Here is a 20,133-nt window from a genome sequence, read left to right on the forward strand (position 1 = left end):
ACAGGTTCTTCTACCTTTTAATTTTGTGTCTTTCAAAAAGGGCCCCATCTGTGCCGATTCTTGTCAATGCACTTGTGTCGTGTGTTTGTGTGGAGGTAGGTATGCAATATGTTGTATTTTACCTTATTTTCACACACACATATGCGCACACAACACATATGTACGGCACAACACACTACTAGACATGAGTCTGGGCTCACCTGCTGTTTCGGAAGCCAATGTTCCCAGAGGTCCACAGTGTTTTGGGGAAGATTTATTTCCTGTCAGACACCTGACAATTTATTGTTAGAACGAGTAGCCACCTGGATCTTTAATTTTAAGACCCTTGATTCCTTCGGTCTCAATGTAGACTTTGATCTGAAGCCATTCTTGTGACTATTGTGTTTTTGCTATCCATTGTAAATAATGTTTGTAAGCCTATGTAGCCAAATTGTATCTATGATCTTATGTAATCCATTCATGCTTTTTTATATGTTCTATTTATATCTGTAAATCCACCAATGAAATCAAGCCACAGCCGGACATAAGTACAGACACCTGTGTGTGTCCTTTCAAATGATATAAACTAGTGACCTGCAGTGTTAGTCATTATACCCTCATTAAGACAGCTTGTCTGTCGAAACATTGGCTATTAAATTATTGCATCTGAGCTCCAAGAGTGTGAGGCTCTCCTTTTCTTTCCAAGACAATGTTACAACACCTTTCAGAAAAACAAAAAGAGGACAAAGTAGCAGATAGCCGTGAAATTAGGCATCAAGCTTCCAACTTTTCAATCCAGAGTACTTTTCAGACAACCCCTATGCAGTACATATAAAGCCAGATTTCTGTTGTACCAGTACTTTTTTTGAGGGGAATGTTTGCTATGAACAAGAGAACCAATTCAAAAATTAGACAATTTTACAAACTCTTCTACGAGTGTTGTGATTCTGCATGGGTACTCAAACATATTACATGACCTTATCTACGATGGCTTTGGGCAACTCACCACAGATTTTTTTTAAATGTGCCTTTCACTGTGTCTACATTGTGACCAGATTTCCTGGTCCCTCCATGTATACACATTTTTTGACACAAGTCAATGGTGCCACCTGTCAATGATTTTAGAGGGCGGTATAATGATGATTTAAATGGTTTCACATTGTCCAGATTCGTCTACACAAGATATCTAAACACAATGGGTCCCAGACTACCTCCAGAAGTGGTCAGGAAAAATCAGATCACAATCAGATCACAATGCGTCTTTTAATCTGGGCACAAATTAATGTGGACAAGATCAGGACAAAAGGCAAGTTAGAACCAAAGCTGCATTTAGTATGTTTTAACGTTCAGGAAAGTCCAATTGAATGGAAACGGTGCTGTACTGATCGACCAGTTGAAAAACTGGGAGGGATTAGATTGTGGGCTGGGGAACGCTGTCAGTATGGCCAATGTCCTTTAAATACGTCACTCACTGCTTCAAGCCACACCTCGCCACACCCACCAAATGACAGCAAACATACCTCACAGTATTTTCAGAAACGTACAAGTAGGTTTTGGGGAACAAGTACAAACCGTTCCACAACGTAGCAAATGTTCAAGCGAACTAAACGCACCTCAGGTATAAATGAGGCTAAAGAAACCAATACACAATCCACTTAATCCAAATCAGTTGACAGTCTTGCATCCAGTTTTAAATAATTAGCTTTTATTGATTTGAAACAATTACAATTAAGCACAGTCAGAAGGATTAACCAAAATAAACACATCATGTGATTGAATCAAGATATATAAACAAGTATCAGACAAATGAGGTCACATGATTACATATGTCCAGATCACACAGTGCAAGGCAGTAAATGTCTGCTCCACTTAAAGGGGCAATCAGCAGTTGAAACAATAACAAAGCACGCCATGCCACTGTTTTGTCAAAAAGCTGAGGGAGGGGCTGGAGAAATTGTTACCACTCTCAAATTCATAGACATAGTTATGGATGCAAGGACTGGCCATCCATGATATGAAAATAAAAGTGTTAACCACGTTTTGAGGCTACGCAGTGTTTGTTTACATTTGTTGGCGTAAAGCAAACTTATTTTGTGGGGTTTTGATGGGGTATGACAGTGGAACTAAGTTCAAGAGGCATTTATAAGTTACATTCTTCAAGAATCAATGGGTACATATCATGAATGTTTATGTCTGAAAATGGATGTAGCAACTTTAACATAATAGAGGAAAGTTCAGCAAGGGAATATAGAGTGTTGGGCCAGGGGCCAGGGGTAAGGGGGCAGCGTCCAGGGGCAAGGCCCAAACAGAAAGCATTTATTGGGGAGTGGGAGAGCAAGTCAGTGAAAGACTGAATTTCAATTCCCAAAACAGTAAAAGCATTGCAGAGGCAACTTTTACTGGGAAAATACACATTAAATATGTAGAAATAGTTGTGGTGACTGTCTTCTGGTATGGATAAACTGTAAATGGTTATTTTCTATCAGGCAAAGATTAAGTCCATTTTAGTAGAGGTCCTTGCCACGTCATTAAGGTACTGTATTCTAAGAAATCTTACCCACTCAACGGCACAGGTGTGTAAACACACACACACACACACACACACACACACACACACACACGCACGCACGCACGCACGTGCGTGCACACACATGCCATAACTTATACCATTGATATTGAAAGTGTGTTATGAGTTTCAGGGCTGCATCCAAAACGTTAACCATTCATTAATGAGTAAGATTTCATGTCATATACATTCATTACATACTGTATAGTATATACATTTCTCCAGTTAATTTATCACTTACATTGAGCATGTATCTACAGAGAGAAAGAGAGAGAAAGAAAGAGAGAGCGAGAGAAAGAGAGAGAGCGAGAGAAAGAGATAAAAATGTTCAGAATGCCTCCAACGACATTCAGTATTCAGTTCCACTTTCAATTTACAGTAGTCAACATCGTATTTGTACATTTCGTACAGTAGCTGTCTATTCAGAACGATTCTCTCTTCATAGCTTTTCGTCACCTGGATGAGTGTGTGTCATTGTCCTCAGTGTGTGTGTGTGTTTGTTTGTGTGCAGCCAGGAAGTGGCGAGGGCGTAGGTGTACTACGCTGCATATCTCTTTCATTACGAGCCTTACAGCAACTCCCTGTCGTGTACCACACATACACACTCTTTACATGTGTACTCATGTGTCCATGCACATCTACATGTGCCCTTTGACCATTCTGTTGCTCTGACTTCATAACCGGGGGTAGCAGGGTTCTTGTTGGCAAATGGGAAACTACAGTGCAAGTCACCTCTATTGAGAATGAAATTGCTTTCTCTCTGTCCTCCTCCCATCTCTCTCTCTCTCTCTTTCCCTGTTCTCAGCTCTCTACCCTATTCACTAGTGCACTGATACACACCAAGTCTGTGACAGCTATATTTCTATTACAATATCTCCCTGTGGCTTTTACATTTTTCATATTTTTTTTTTTAGGAAACACAAAGATCAGAATTCAAAAGCAACCACACGAGAAAACTTGACTTACGAAATGTTTAAAATACAGACTCATCCGAAGTAAAGTAGAAGAAAAAACATTGGAAATGGAGAATTGTCAGCTTAGAATATAAATATTAGTCTATATTACAGGGGTCTGAGTTTGTAAGGCTATGTGAGCAGACAGGGCACAGTAGTAAGGTTCAGAGAGACTGCTCGTCATAGACACACATTGGGAGCGTTTTTTCTTCTCTCTTTAAAAAAATGCTGTCATTGTGGTCTTGTCAACCTAGCTAGTAGCATTAGCCTCTACGCAACATTAGCATACAGCTAACTTTAGATGTGGTATTCCTCTTTTAGGATCCCTTCAGGTAGGTTATACCCAGCTGAAAATTCTGTCTTTAGTTGTTTAGTGATTGTCATTAGTTAATTAACTGTGATATTACATAATGAGTAAACCAGTATGAATTTTAATTACAAGTTAATTAACAAGTAACTAATTAGCATGTCTTTAGCATGAGATCGTTTTTGGAACTTGATATGGAATTATTCAGAATGAATCCGTTTTCTGTATTGAAATCAATACAGTGCATCTCTGTTCAACAATTCTAGTGCATCATTGCCTGAATATGAACTGATGAATCAGGTCTCAGATGAATCAGGTCTCTGACAATCATTTTCCTTGAATGACTCTTAGAATGACTACGTCCTGCACAGTGAATCATCATCTTCAAATGTAAATCACATTTCAAACTCTGAAGTGTGAGTGAATCAACTCAGTGTATCTCTCTACCACCGAATCAACTCTTGGTGGTGAATTGAATTAATCCAGTCCAGGTTTCGGGCATACTGTAGTTAGATCTGAAGTCTGGAATGGCTGAGACCGGGACCTCAGTAAGTAAGTGGCACTTTGGGGGCAGGAAGGGTGATCTCTCTCTCTCTCTTGCTTCCCTCTGCCTTTCTCACACTCTATCTCTCTAACATGTGGACACCCACCCACACACACCTCCTCTCTTCCCTCTTGTCAAAAACACTAACACTAACACACACACACACACACAAAAACGTGTGCCCTCCTCACGCGCACGCCCTCTTGGCGTGCAGCATCTCGATGAGCAGGTTGTTGCAGGGCACCTCTCCACTCAGGTGCTTGTAGCAGAGGTAGTCCTCAGCCTGTGCCGACAAGGCCTTGAGCTCAGGCAGGCGCATCAGCAGCCGGCTGAACTTGTCCAGGTGCTGGGGGTAAGCACACATGGTGTACTCCAGCAGAGCCCCGTTCACCTGCTCCTGGACGCCCTCCACGAACGCCTGGCTCTCCAGTAGCTTCACATCTGAGGGGAGAAGAGACGGAAAGTTGTTGTTTTTTAACCTTAAACGCACAATTTGTAACTTTAAGTGTTGCTCTTGAACGTGTTTGAAAATTACATATTGTGACTTGACGTGGCATGTGGAAGCATGACAAACAGCGGCCATCAATCCTTTGATTGAATCCCAGCCATTATCTTAGTGAAAACATGGATCCAACTGTGCATGTCTGCCTGTCAGTCTTTCTTTGTTTCTGTGTATGCTCGAGAGTATCTCAAGCATTTCCATGACGATGTGCACCCAGCACAAGGATATGTTGTACTATAGAGATACTAGCTAACATAAGTCTGTTTACGTGGGCTGTTATGTATAGAAGCACATACGAGCATAGCTCCAGCACTAGCTGGGCTAAGAGAGGGACAACAGCTTGCCGTCTTCCCAGATGAGGCTCCTTTCCTCGGGTTCAGCATGAGAGCACCGAGGGGGGAGCCCCTCACAATTGAATCAAAAGTTGTCGATAATATTTTCAATACGGCTCAAAGGTGAAGCGAAAATTGGCCCTACAAATATGACCGAATTGCCTGAGGAAGAAAGAGATGAACGAATGACGACACACAGAAGGAGATGAGGAGAGAGTGAGCGAGCGAGGGAGATGGAGAGAGAGAGAGAGCGAGGCAGAAAACAGACATAAGCCACTCAGAACCCACACAAAGATCCACACTCTGCGCAAACGCCGGGGCCCTCTCAAGCACTCTTATTATTAAAAGCAGCTTTTGTTCACGGTGGGCTAGCTCTAAATTGCTACCGCTTAGGGGAATGTAGATGATAAAAGGCCATTTTCCCATCTAGCGAGCACGGCGGATTCTGGCCTAGTGTCTGTCTGGAGAAAAACCGATGTGGGGGTCAATCCATTAAGCCTTCTTTGAGCGTGGTGCGCAACAAGGGCGACGCTCGTTGCCTTTGTAAACATAGCCTATTCAGAGCAGCCTAATTCGAATTAAGCCCATAACCTGTGCAAAGCGCCACTCCATTGAGACGAATCATTTAGCCTCTTAGAGCCATAAAGGGGACAAACTGCCAATATGCACAAATCCCCAAAATATATACCGACATATCAGCGCGCCATCCTTCTTTTGACAAATGAATTGCTTTGGATCAAACTCAAATTGAAGGAATTGCCAGTTATGTTTCAAAATGTGATAAATGAGGTGAGGTTGAGAAGCCATTGTGGGGTATTTCATTTACAACACCAATTACTTTAATTTAAGCTCATGCTTATTTGATTTCAGTAATTCAACCTAATTTAAGCTCATGCTTATTTGATTTCAGTAATTCAACCTAATTTAAGCACATGATTATTTGATTTCACATTCTCCAACAGTGCTCATTAAACGCACCTGTAACTCAAGTACACCTAACAATTGTACCAAATGAGAGAACAAAAAAATATTGTATTAATTTCACATTTAATAGACCCTTTTCCAGTACACGACACACTGACGTCACGCACAGATGTCCGCGACTCTTGGCGGCAATAAGAAAGCCATCACCATCTGCACCCATTCAACATAGCCTAGATTTACGTTTTTATTACTTCTAAACAAAAGAAAAATATTTAGCTCTCATACGCTTACAATGATGTTTTGAGTCTTGCTTTAACAGTCGTTAAGATTATATTTGTTGTGATCTTTGCAAAATAACTATTTTGGATGCAGCAGCTGTTAGCTAGAAGGCTAACGCTCATTGATATAAGCTGTAGCAAAAGCTAGCCAAAGAGCCACTTTCCAGATTGAAGTATAAGTGCTTTTTTAAGTGTAATGCAGTTGATTTGCGAAGAGGACTAACATCATATTAAGCTGGACTTTCATACGAGCCTTAAAATCCCATTATAATCCAAAAGTAGTATGAAATGCACTCATAAGCAACATGTAAATAGCGGTTATTTTTGCTTGCGTTCTGTAAGAACTCGTTCGTGTTCTGCCACCAACTTGCACGCATCGCCCTCATGCGGCAATGTTTGGCAACACAGAAAGGGGTCTATATGACTGTGCCAAGAGACATACAGTAAACAAGAGCCACCATGGGAATCCCTATAGGTTCTCAGAGAATTGCTTATTATTGTTTCAAAGTGTATTGAAACTTTGTGAAGATGCACTTTAAACCAGGTTGGACTTGACATTACTTATTGGTCCACGGAGGGTGAATATCGAGGTAATATTTTCAATGCCTTCAGAAAGTATTCACACCTCCGGACTTGTTCCACATGTTGTTGTGTTACAGCCTGAATTTGAAATGGACTGAGATTTTTTGTTACTGGCCTACACACAATACCCCAGAATGTCAAAGTGGAATTGTGTTTTTATAATAGTTTATTTACTTAATTAAAAATGAAAAGCTGAAATGTCTTGGGTCAATAAATATTCAACCCCTTTGTTATGGCTAAATAAGTTCAGGAGTCAAAATGTGCTTAACGAGAGACATAAGTTGCATGGACTCTGTGTGCAATAATAATGTTTAACATGATTTATGAATGACTATCTCATCTCTGTACCCCACACATACAATTATCTGTAATGTCCCTCAGTAGAGCAGTGAATTTCAAACACAGATTCAACCACAAAGAACATGGAGATTTTTCCAATGACTCGCAAAGGGCACCTATTTGTAGATGGGTCAAAATTGTAAAAAAGCAGGCAGTGAATATCCATTTGATGTATCAATACACCCAGTCAATACAAAGATACAGGCGTCCTTCTTAACTCAGTTGCCAGAGAAAAAAGGAAACCGCTCAGGGATTTCACCATGAGGCCAATGTTGACTTTAAAACAGTTACAGAGTTTAATGTCTCTAATCGCAGAAAACTGAGGGTGGATCATCAACATTGTAGTTAATCCACAATACTAACCTAAATGACAGGATGAAAAGAAGGATGCTTGTACAGAATAAAGAATATTCCAAAACATGCATCCTGTTTGCAACAAGTCACTAAATTAATACTGCAAAAAAATGTGGCAAAGCAATTAACTTTTTGTCCTGAATATAGTGTTATGTTTGGGGTAAATCCAATACAACACATTACTGAGTACGACTCTCCATATTTTCAAGCATAGTGGTGGCTGCAACATGTTGTGGGTATGCTTGTAATTGTTAAGGTCTGGGGAGGTTTTCAGGATAAAAAATAAACGGAATGGAGCTAAGCACAGGCAAAATCCAAGAAGAAAACCTGGTTTCGTCTGCTTTCTACCAGCCACTGGGAGATGAATTCACCTTTCAGCAGGACAATTAACTAAAACGCAAAGCAAGATCTACACTTTAGTTGCTTACCAAGAACACAATAAATGTTCCTGAGTGGCTGAGTTACAGTTTTGACTTAAATCTACTTGAAAATCTATGGCAAGACCTGAAAATGGTTGCATAGCAATTATCAACAACCAATTTGACACAGCTTGAACATTTTTGAAAAGAATAATGGGCAAATATTGCAATCCAGGTGTGGAAAGCTCTTAGAGACCTACCCAGAAAGTGGTGTGAACGAGTTATTTCTGTATTTCATTTTTAAGAAATAAATATGGAGAATGGTCCATGCTATCCACGTTCCTTTGGACGTCCCAACACTGATGTTACCCTATTGAAGATTACATTTAAAATGGTTAAGGTAAGGGTTAAGGGTAGGTTTTAGAGTTGGGATGTCCCAAGGATCCGGGATAGCACTAACCTATGGAGAACCCATGGCTGATCTCCCACTCGCAGGGGTCGAAGAGGACAAGGAACTTAATGGTGATTGGTCCACGGACCTTAATATAAAGTTAACATTTTCAACCCTTAATTAGGAGAGAATTATTTGTTATGGGGATATCCAGCTCCCCATGGTGGTCCCCTGTACATGCAATTGAATCTCCCACTCACCGGGGTTGAAGAGGATGAGGAACTTGAAGCAGGCAATTTCTCTGCGGTCCGCCTGTAGGGTCTGTAGTTTCTCAACTAGCTCCTGTCCTCTCTGCACCAGGCTTGTGAGAGTGGCTCCTGCCTGGGACGCTATGGACGCCAGCTCCACCTAGACCACAACATACACATGCATGAGTTTCAACATAGGAACTTTCCTCAATTTGTTTTATTTCTGGTCTCATTAAAAGGTACTCAGTGATATGCGTTTACCACAAGGAGCGGTGTGACTGACTTCCGACTTCTGTGCGTGCATGTGTGATGATGATGCTTGGTGATCATTGCACTCACCTCCTGCCCTGTGACCAGTAGCACGCTGCCCTCCTTGCCGTGTTGGACTTGCCTGGAGATGAAGTCCAACACCAGCAGCTCGCTCCAGCAGTTGTGAAGCAGCTTCATCTGATCTCCTACCTGATAGTAGACAGAAGGAATGAACATCCATTCAAACACACATATTTGGGGTGTGTTCCAAATACACAGATTCCCTTGCTTTTGAATCCCCATGGCTTTGCTACATAACAAGGTAACAGACTTAAAATGGTTTGGTTAAAATGACAACACCCAAGGTAATTAAAAACATTTGCTAAACTAAAGTGAACTATCCCTTTAACTATACATTAACTTAATGTGGTTAACCAGAAGTAGTACTAATGCACCATTACAGATATAAAATACAATTTATACAGTATAATCCAGAAAACCTTTCTGATATGACAAAAGATTATTGTAGTCTGCTTTTTGCGGCATAGTCAAGCTATGGATGATGAATTATCCATTATCCGTTATCCACTATCCATTATCCATTTCCTGAGTAGAAGTTGCATTTTGGGTAAATGTCACAAACAACTACAAACCCAGAGAACAGCAACACTGTACAAACAAAATCAATATTCATTGCAATACAGCTTAACAACCAGCCCATCTCATCACATGACGTGAGTGTGAGCATGCTTGTTTGACAAACGTCAACATTCTTTGAATATCAGTTAAGTCTTCCATTTTATGGAAATTCACAAGCCAGGGACAAAAGCATGTCAACATCACCAAAGATACCTAGATATAGTACATGAACAGAGACCCATCGAGACATGGCCCCATTTAGTCTGGATTTTCTGTCTGGATTTTCAAATGGATGCTATTTACCACCAAGTCGAGCTCTGTCACCACGAGGTCGGTTTTTCATTTATTTGTTGTAGCACAGCGAGTTCTTTAACACAAATACCAGACCGGATTCAATACACACTTCAGGAATTGCACAACAAACCATTGACACACAGCAATGTGAATGCAACAGAATATGTTGGGGGTTTTTCATTCGGAATACAGTGCACACCATAAAGACTCTAGTCTGTGGCATCCTACTGCTATTCCCCCATCTGCACCTATTGAAAATGTCAAGTACCTCAGAATTTTGATGGATTTTCTTTCTTCTCTCTCAATCTCCCAGCTCTCACTCGCCCATGGGTGAGTCCGTGAACTATTTCTAACAGTCAATGGTGAATACCACTCTAGGATTTAATATGAAGTGTATACTGCCTATTGTACAACCATTGAGGTGCCGGTTTAGGCAAAAGTATTGTGAGTGTGAAAAAAAAGATAATCTGAATTCATGAAAGTGATTATTTTGTACTATTACTATTAACCAACATACTGAACAACATGTTTTATATTTTTGTCTTGATACACAGCTAAACTAGAGCAGCTGTTCTGAGTGCATATGGTGCAATGCTAATGTCCACCTGGCTCATTCTATTGCTATAGCATGCCATGCTAGCAAGTCATTACACCTGGTAAATGAGGTAGAAGTTCCTTCCTGGAAGCCATTCTACTGTGAGGGGATTGACACACACCTGTCCAACACAGACGTAGACACAAAGACCTGGAAACTACCCATCAACACGTGGTGAAGAGAGTCAATAAGGTAATGTATGCCACCTCCACCATCGCACACACACACACACAAACACACACATACATACACACAGCCCAGCTTAGTACTGGCATGAAAAACACATGGTAACCCATCTCCAGATATTGCCGTTTATTACCAACATACCAGCGTAGCACCAGCATAGCACTGTTGAGTAAGTTTGCATGCACACTAATAATTCTATATTAAACTGATTATGGGAGTAGGGTGAGTATGGCATTAGTCACGTAAACACCTTACTCTGATTATCTTAATGGTCGTTAAGGTCTTAATCGAAGTAAGCATACGTCGATTAAAACACCTAGATTTTTGAGCAATATTTAGGTTTATTAGGACATGTAAACAGCAGTGTGTTTGTTCTAGCATGAGCAGTGCGAGCCTCTCACTTTACCGCCAGTGAAGTGAGTTCGGAAAATCGACAAGTATGCATCTTAGAAATAGTTTTCACATTTAAAATCTATATGTCTGAACTCAGATTCAAATAGGCTTCATATTTATAATACTATTATAATATGGTTAAATATGAATATAATAATATGTGGTAGAACGTTTATTTTGATTGGCATTTTTGGCATTTATCAAAGTCCTATCAGGTAGCCTGATTTCAGATGTGTCCACGTAAACAGGATTATTAGGGAAAATGTAAATGTTTAAATCAAAGGATTATATTAATCTTACTATCCACAATAATCATAGTAAAATGGGGCGGCAGGTAGCCTATTGGTTAGAGCGTTGGACTAGTAACCGAAAGGTTGCAAAATCGAATCCCTGAGCTGACAAGGTAAAAATCTGTCGTTCTGCCCCTGAACAAGGCAGTTAACCCACTGTTCCTAAACCGTTATCGAAAATAAGAATTTGTTCTTAACTGACTTGCCTAGTTAAATAAAGGTTAAAAAAATGTGCATGTAAACATACCTATTGACCTGAAGGAATATAATGTATTTCAATGCATTTTAGTATGATAATTTCAATCATTGGAAATATTTCCTTTTGTGTGTGTGCATGCTGTTGCCAGATCATTTTATGTTAATTTCTCTACCATAACCTGCCTCCAACGTCGTTTTAGAGAAGGAGTATTTCTGTCTGTAATGAAGCCCTTTTGTGGGGGAAAACTCATTCTGATTGGCTTATGCCCTCCCAGGCCCACCCATGACTGCAACCCTGCCCAGTCATGTGAAATCCATAGATTAGGGCCTAATGAATTTATTTAAATTGACTGATTTCCTTAAATGAACTGTAACTCAGTAAAATCTTTGAAATTGTTGCATGTTGAATTTATAGTTTTGTTCAGTATATTAAATAGGGATTATGTATTATATAGTGATTATGTATTATATAGTGTAGTGATTGGATAACAAATACCACAATTAAAATGATTTATTAGACATATATGATGACAATCAGATAATATGTATATCACACAGCTTATTTAGTAGCTTTCTCTCATCTTAGATCAAACAAACTTTCAGAAGTCTAGCTGTAGACTGAAGAAGACGCCAATTAATGGTCACTTTTAAAAACATTGAAGTAGATTTTGTAACGATTTGACTACGCAGAAAGCTGTAAAAATCTCAAATAAAACTTGATATTTTACAAATACTCTCTGTCCCTCCACATGGAAAACCCAAACACATTAACTAAACACTCTGGAGTACACATTCCACTCTTATCTACTGCAAGGAATGCCTTCAGTACCGGCAGAAATAACTGGGGACTTCTTGGCAAATAGTCCTGTTATTCATAGTCAACTGGTTTTATGTCTTAGTGCTCCTCCTACAGAAAGTGAAAGTTGACTTTGGCTAATAGGTTCTTATGGTGAAGCTTTTCCCATTACATGAAGGTAGTTTGTGCTACGCCTCTTATTTTGTGTTATTTACTCTGTATATACTGTATCTACTATATGATACAGGACAACAAAGGCAAAGGGTATTATATATAAATGAATCTAAAACAATGTAATGTGTTATAAATTGAATAGAGTAATATAATTGCTATTGTCTGCTTCAGCCGTGAAAGGAAAGCCATACCATACCAAAATGTTTAACTGACCTTAAGAACAATAAGCCACACTAAACTGTTAACTATTCAAGTATTAATAAACACCCAGACCCTGAAAAATAAAACATTTCATCCATCAGTCATTGTACTGCTCTAAACCTTATCAAACCAAACAATGCTTCCATTGTGGTGAAAATATTGAAAGTAGGGACATGGTATTGCTTTATACAGCACGTTAAGAGGGTCCATTTCCTTTACATCAGCATAAAACTCAAGTGTTTTATTTTAGGAGAGATGAACACCGACCTCGACCTAACCAGGTTAAATCACTGCAAGTACGCTATTACCATTCATCACTATCACACACACACACACGCTCCCACACACTGGCACTCACACACTGGCACTCACTCTCTCTCTCTCTCTCACACACACACACACACACACACACACACACACACACACACACACACACACACACACACACACACACACACACACACACACACACACACACACACACACACACACACACACACACACACACACACAAATAAAATATCCTCCCTAACTCACTCTAAATTAGTTCAGTCAACATCACCGTGAACCTTGGGAGAAGGGATAATAAGCAGATTGAGGCATAATTCAATCATTTGAAATAAAATGCTGCTTTATAAAAGATCTCTCAAAGATCTCTTCTCCTGACAACACTGTTCCATTCTGCCTCTCAGGATGGCCAAGAAGGGTTGACTTCATAAAATCTCTTCCAGATAGGAATGGATGAAGGTCAGACTGAAATTAATAGCGTTGGGTGACATACGGAACCACAGTGAAGAGATTGCCCTTTCCTGGCTCCTCTCCTCAATGTGTGAACCGAATGGCAGCGATGCGCGCCCACACAGTCCCTGCTGCAACTAGCATGCACCCGGTGCTCAAGTAGCTACAACGTGTCAGAGCATCTGTTTGTTCACCGCTGAAAGTCGGTAGCCCGAGTCACGCCTGACCAGAATGGGTCTTGAGGAGAGCATTGCGGGAGGGCAGCGGTTGAAGCCAAGTCAATTAGCCGTTCACCTCATGGTAGCATTACACAGAGCGAAAATCGATGGATTAGCCAGTTAGCTTGAATAAACACTCACAAATAGCGTGCTACAATTCCCTGGTGTGTAAAGAATTCTAAAGTGGGATATGACTTATTAAGGTCAATTATAGCATGCCCATTCTGAGGTTGTGTGGAGTTATTTCAGAATATATAGTAAAGTTCAGACATCTCTCATAATGTCACTACTCTATGTCACCATAGTGACAAACACTACCGTTCAAAAGTTTGGGGTCACTTAGAAATGTTCTTGTTTTTGAAAGAAAAGCAAAGAAAATTGTCCATTAAAATAACATCAAATTGATCAGCAATACAGTGTAGACATTGTTAATGTTGTAAATGACTATTGTAGCTGGAAACGGAATATTATGGAATATCTACAAAGGCATACAGAGGCCCATTATCAGCAACCATCACTCCTGTGTTCCAATGGCATGTTGTGTTAGCTAATCCAAGTTTATTATTTTAAAAGGCTAATTGATCATTAGAAAACCCTTTTGCAATTATGTGACTGATTTAATGACTGATTAAAGAAGCAATAAAACTGGCCTTCTTTAGACTAGTTGAGTATCTGGAGCATCAGCATTTTGTGGGTTCGATTACAGGCTCAAAATGTCCAGAAACAAAGATCTTTCTTCTGAAACTTGTAAGTCTATTCTTGTTATGAGAAATTAAGGCTAGTCCATGCGAAAGATTGCCAAGAAGCTGAAGATCTCGTACAACGCTGTGTACTACTCCCTTCACAGAATAGCGCAAACTGGCTCTGACCAGAATAGAAAGAGGAGTGGGAGGCCCCGGTGCACAACTGCGCAAGAGGACAAGTACATTAGAGTGTCTAGTTTGAGAAACAGACGCCTCACAAGTCCTCAACTGGCAGCTTCATTAAATAGTACCCGCAAAACACCAGTCTCAACGTCAACAGTGAAGAGGCGACTCTGGGATGCTGGCCTTCTAGGCAGTTGCAAAGAAAAAGCTGTATCTCAGACTAGCCAATAAAAAGAAAAGATTAAGATGGACAAAAGTACACAGACACTGGACAGAGGAACTCTGCCTAGAAGGCCAGTCTAAAAGTATTTGGTTTCAAAAGTCAAATTTAATATATTGTGCAAACCAAACTTCACAATTTTCTTGTTATTTTAAATTACAGATAGCCAGGGGCTTGCTCCAACACTCAGACATCATTTACATGTGTGTTTAGAGCCCGCCAGAACAGAGGTAGTAGGGATGATCAGGGATGTTCTCTTGGTATGTGCGTGAATTGGACCATTTTCCTGTACTACTTAGCATTGTTAATGTAACGAGTACTTTTGGGTGTCAAGGAAAATGTACGGAGTAAAATGTTTTTTTTAAGTATTTAGGAATGTAGTGAAGTAAAGGTTGTCAAAAATATAAATAGTAATGTACAGATAACCCAAAAAACTACTTAAGTAGTACTTTAAAGTATTTTTACACCACTGCATATAACTAATATGTCAATGGCACAATGGTTAAAATGGTTAAAAGTCACTATTTTTTACATATTCATGGGAGACCATGTTACACAGTTACATGTAGGTGGCTACTGTAATGCTAAGGCTAACTTGTTGACGCTGCTTGGTGGAATACCTCCTGGGCTGTGTGTGTTGAAAAAAAAGCTGTCACTGCTCTCTCAATTGTCATGGATACGGATGTGCTTCCTTGATTCCACCTGTCATCGTCTTTTCATCATGGTGGACACTTCTGCAGTAGGAAGTCCCAAATAAACAGCAGAATAATGTGTGCATGGCTGTCCATGCGTAAAATGGTAAATGTTGACAGTGTATGTGTGTGTATGTGAAAATGTGGGTGCGCTTGTCTGTATCCCAATGTTATTGCATTGGCGATTTCCACTCAGTTCAGGAATTGGTTATCATTTTCAGTGTTGAGTTTTTCCCAATTCATCACTTGAATTTCAATTCACATCCTGATATAGGGAACTCACCCCAATAAACAAAAACTGATACAATAACATATGTCATATGCCTTGAGAAAATATAACATTATGTATCCTCCATGTTATGATTCTCACAAGCCCCACTCAGGCCAATAATAAATATTAGACTACGGGCTCTGCACAATTTGAAACCTTTAAACCAGAAAGGGTTTAACTGTACAAAAGGTCTTACCTGTAAGCCTGACGAAGACCTTTGTGGTTGATACATTGCTAATAAAACATCAGGAGCATCAAAACAGTGGGAAGGTTTTTTTGTCTTATTTCCACATGTCATTTTGTACCCTGTGGAGGTTTGTTGGATGTGTACAACACTTTTGTACTAATAGATAATTTTTTCCTGAAAAAAGTGTAAGGACGGCATATCATCTACAGTCTAAACCATCTCTGAGAAATTTGGAGGTTTCCAAATGATTAACAACTTTGCTTGGTATGACAACAAATGATTGACTCTTGGTTCCCTACCTTGAGCTCCTTGAAGAAGATGCAGCTTCGGGCCCACTCCACGATGGAGAAGAGCGTCTGGTCGGCCATGTGACACATTAGGCTGAAGGGGCTGAGTCTCTCCTGACCCTTGCCCCCCTGGCCACTCTGCTCCTGCTGAAGGTGAGCAGCGATCTTACTCTGCACCTGCAGCTCGTCCGGGTCACATCGCAGAAACTCCAGCACCAGCTGAGGCACCCCGGGGACCTGCGGAGAGCCCGGTCCAGAGTATACCTGCTCCGGGTAGGTGTAGCTGCCCACTACCGAGTCTGGGGAGCTTGTGTAGTGGTCCGGGTACTCGGACTTGATCGCCCTGCTGGGGAAGGAGGCGTACTGGTACTGGGGGGGTAAGGGTGCATGGGGGGGGAGTCCAGGCATAGCCATGCCCAGTGAAGGGGGTCCGTAGAGGCTGCGGTCGTAGTCTGTGGGGGCGATGGGGGTCGTGGTGGTGTGGAGGATGCCCTTGGGGAGCGGGTGGAGGCCCGGGAGACTGCCGGTGAAGGTGTAGTCTGTCTGGGTGTCAGGGGAGAGCATCGGAGGGGTGGTCTCTATCTTGAGGCCGGTGGCTCGAATCAACGCTTTCTTCTGCTGCTTGAGGGCTCGGTCGCGCTTGTACATGGGGCCAAACTTATTCCGGCCTCCTCGCATGCGATCGGCACGGACAGCTGATGGAATGAGAGCAAGATCGAACGCCATTACTGTTATTCGATTCATTGCTAGCATTCACTCTGCAGAGGTTTAAGTTAGCATGTGAGAGTTCTTGGTAAAGCAATCAAAATGTGAACCAAAAATACACTAATAGAGCAATCTTTTTGTAGATTTAATGTATATATTTGAAGATATGGATTAAATCCATTGTAAAGTACATTTAATTTCCAGGGATAAACAAAAATGTTAGTTCTTGTTTTGTTATTATTCTGTATCCCAAAATAACTTTAAATTGCATTTACAGAGCTTGCATTCAAGCTTGTTGTTTCATAATGATTTAATGACATATGAAGAATAACCTCATCCAAAGCTCTTCTAATTACTCAGTCATATTAGAAAACGTACTGTTCATACACGTTTTATCAAAGGCTACTGAAATAGTTTACCTGGAGCTATATTTAAAAAAATATAATTCCATAGCTAATATGCCCAAACATTGGCAAAAATATATATGCAACAACTGACAAACTATACTTATAATATAGCTCATTTTTCTTACGTTTCATTGATTAGAGACGAATATTTAATAACACCTATTTGATAATAAGCCTACCAACAGACAGACTATAATGCAGCCTATGAAAGCCTACTGTTGTAAAATAAAATATATCACCAACACAAAGAGATAGATATGCAATTTCATCAAACAGATATCAAACTTGATCAAATCTGATTTATAGCCCCCCAAAAATATACAACAAGTAGACGTTTAAATATATTAATTTTAAAATCTGACTGCATGCCATGTTAAACCAAAATATGAACTAAATTATTAATCAAATAAAAATGATCTTACCTTCTAATCGCATTCCAACATTCAGGCATTTCTGAAACCGACAAAATGGACACCGTTTCCTCTGAGTTTTGTCAATTTTACAATCCTGGTTTTCTGCACATGTATACCTCTTATTATTTTGAACCGTTCTTTTGAAGAAACCCTGTGTGAGAGAGAGTTCATATAGACATGCCTATTAACAAAATAGCCAAATTAAGATCATCATCAATGCTGCAATAAAATTAATACAAAAACGAAAATAATATTAATACATTTTAATTAATAAAAATGATAACGAATTTCTTGAGGGATATCATCTTGACGTAAACAAAAAGCCTTTTATAAAAAGAAATGATTGCGTCTTTTGCAGCCTACCTTACAGCTTTCACACGTCAGTAGTCCATAGTGGTATCCCGACACCTTATCGCCACAAACAGGACATAGCTCTTCCAAATCGACATCATAAGTGTACTCCATTCCGGTCAACGGAACACCTGGGAATGCACATGCCGGTGAGCAACAGGTAGTTTAGAAATAAATCACTGTATTCAAAAAATATATATAAAAACTTTTTTAACTGTATCACCAGTATTCTGTCTTACATTTAGGACTATCAATTGTGTGTATTTCCACTAATCGGCCTAAATATTGGAAATATTGTCATATTTCATAAAAATGTACGGAATTTCTTTGCTTGTATTTTGGATATGTGTAGCCTATGTGCATAAACAAAATTATCGGCAAACATGTAGCCTATCCTATTTCAGAAGAAAAGGCTAATTAAAACCTGATTATAATCTTTAATAAATCAAAGCGCAGGTATGCATATTCGATACCAATCTAATATTGTAATAATTATTTTGTATCCCCAATAATCTGATCCTTCAGAAATAGGCTTCGTATTTTGATCCTAGGCCTACGAAATTATGCACCGAAATGACGCACATTTAGCAAAGCTACATCATTTATGAACATGCATATTTTCAATTGAGCATCAAAACAAATACTTCACCAGCATTAACATAATTATTTTAAATCACCGCACTAAATTAAAAGTTCATTGTTGAATGATGACATTCGGAAACCCGGAAAAGTAGTCTACGTACGCAGGCCATACCTGTTGGATCCCCAGCGTTATATTGGCTAGAACTGTAGTATTCGGTGTCCGTTCTCCTCTTGGCTAGAACGGTAGGAGGCTATTCAGTGTCAGTCTGAATATGCATCCACGGAGAAACGACTTCGAAACGCGCTGTGGCTCTAACTTCATGAAATGAATAGGCCTACCCCGCAGGAATGATGATGGAGGAAGGAGCAGTGAGCAGCTCCCTACAATAACTGACTTTGCCTGATCGAGACCTACCATGTGCATGCCCACTGACAGACATACCCTCCTCATATTTACAGATTGTGAGGGTGGATCTGATTGGAAGGCATGTCACGCTGGTGAGGTAAGCGACGGGAGACACCTCCTATCTGCTTGGCTAAGGTAGGTCTATAGAGTGACTGACATGTGGAGGGTTGACACGCTATAGATAAGTATTAGTGGCTTAATAAAAATTATTATGTTTTTAGATTATACTTTAATCGTGAACTAACCAATATCACAAGAACCGTAGGCTACTTGATTTTGCCACTAAAATTACTAAAACTAGCATAACCAAAATAGGCCTACTTATATAACGCTATTTGGTAATAGGCCTACTGTCTTTTGTGGCCTCATATTTTGCATGCCAAACCAATAAAATATATACCGTTGTATTACTATCGAATAATATAGGCCTACAATATGAATAAATAATCACTTATCATCCGTCTTTGATTAAATCAAATGTCAAATGTAAATAACAACACGGGACGTATAAAGGGAAGACTATGATACTGATGTGCCTTTGCAATACAGACGGCACACTGAACATAATAGAGGATGAAGCAATGGAGCCAGATCACACAGTGCAAGTTCCCAATTGGAAAAGCGATCCGAAACGGAACCATTAGTAAAATGCATTCACCTTGCACATGATTAATAGCTGAAAATACTTACTTGGGAACTTCAGGTGGTATATTTACTGACGTTGTTTAGATGTATTCAATAAGCATGCTATATGTGCTGCTCAGACATGAACAAAACAAACAAAGCAACAACTTTTGGTTTAGAGTTGGATTAAAAATGAGCGGGCGCTCAAATGTCGATAACTACGTTTCTCCTGCTTCTCCGGTTCAGCGTGGATACGTTTTGATTGGACTCCGTGCTCATGTGACATTGACTTTGGATAACGCTTTAGTTTTTTCTTCTTACGGTGACCTCACGGATAAGCTTTCAAATGCTGCTAAAAACTGTTTTCACAACTGCAACTTTCTCTATAGCCTATTATTTTAACTGTGATGTAAAATATTACATGGCTAAATGGCCTAAATCCTATTATATTCAAAGGACTTTCTGTCAAGGGCACACACACTAATTAACGAGA

General features: G+C 39.9%; 1 protein-coding gene across 1 annotated transcript; it reads right to left on the reverse strand.

Moving 5' to 3' along the window:
* Positions 1-1,662: 1,662 nt before the first annotated feature.
* Positions 1,663-19,041, reverse strand: nr5a1b (nuclear receptor subfamily 5, group A, member 1b). Its single transcript, XM_071351270.1, has 7 exons — positions 18,783-19,041; positions 18,041-18,159; positions 17,687-17,828; positions 16,165-16,847; positions 8,998-9,117; positions 8,671-8,818; positions 1,663-4,790 (listed from the first exon to the last, which is right to left on the reverse strand). Exons 2-7 carry the CDS (start codon positions 18,140-18,142, stop codon positions 4,537-4,539), a joined length of 1,449 nt encoding a protein of 482 aa, XP_071207371.1. The 5' UTR covers positions 18,143-18,159; positions 18,783-19,041; the 3' UTR covers positions 1,663-4,536.
* Between the last annotated feature and the right edge of the window lie 1,092 nt (positions 19,042-20,133).

This window comes from Salvelinus alpinus, chromosome 18 (assembly GCF_045679555.1).
Source record: "Salvelinus alpinus chromosome 18, SLU_Salpinus.1, whole genome shotgun sequence".
NCBI lineage: Eukaryota > Metazoa > Chordata > Actinopteri > Salmoniformes > Salmonidae > Salvelinus > Salvelinus alpinus.

Excerpts from the sequence above, each read along its gene's own strand:
- nr5a1b (XM_071351270.1), bottom strand. The coding sequence starts at position 18,142 with ATGGAGTACACTTATGATGTCGATTTGGAAGAGCTATGTCCTGTTTGT. Across the intron at positions 8,819-8,997 it reads TACTGGTCACAGGGCAGGAG|GTGGAGCTGGCGTCCATAGC; the intron begins GTGAGTGCAATG and ends GTTGTGGTCTAG. Across the intron at positions 4,791-8,670 it reads CCTCATCCTCTTCAACCCCG|ATGTGAAGCTACTGGAGAGC; the intron begins GTGAGTGGGAGA and ends TTCTCCCCTCAG.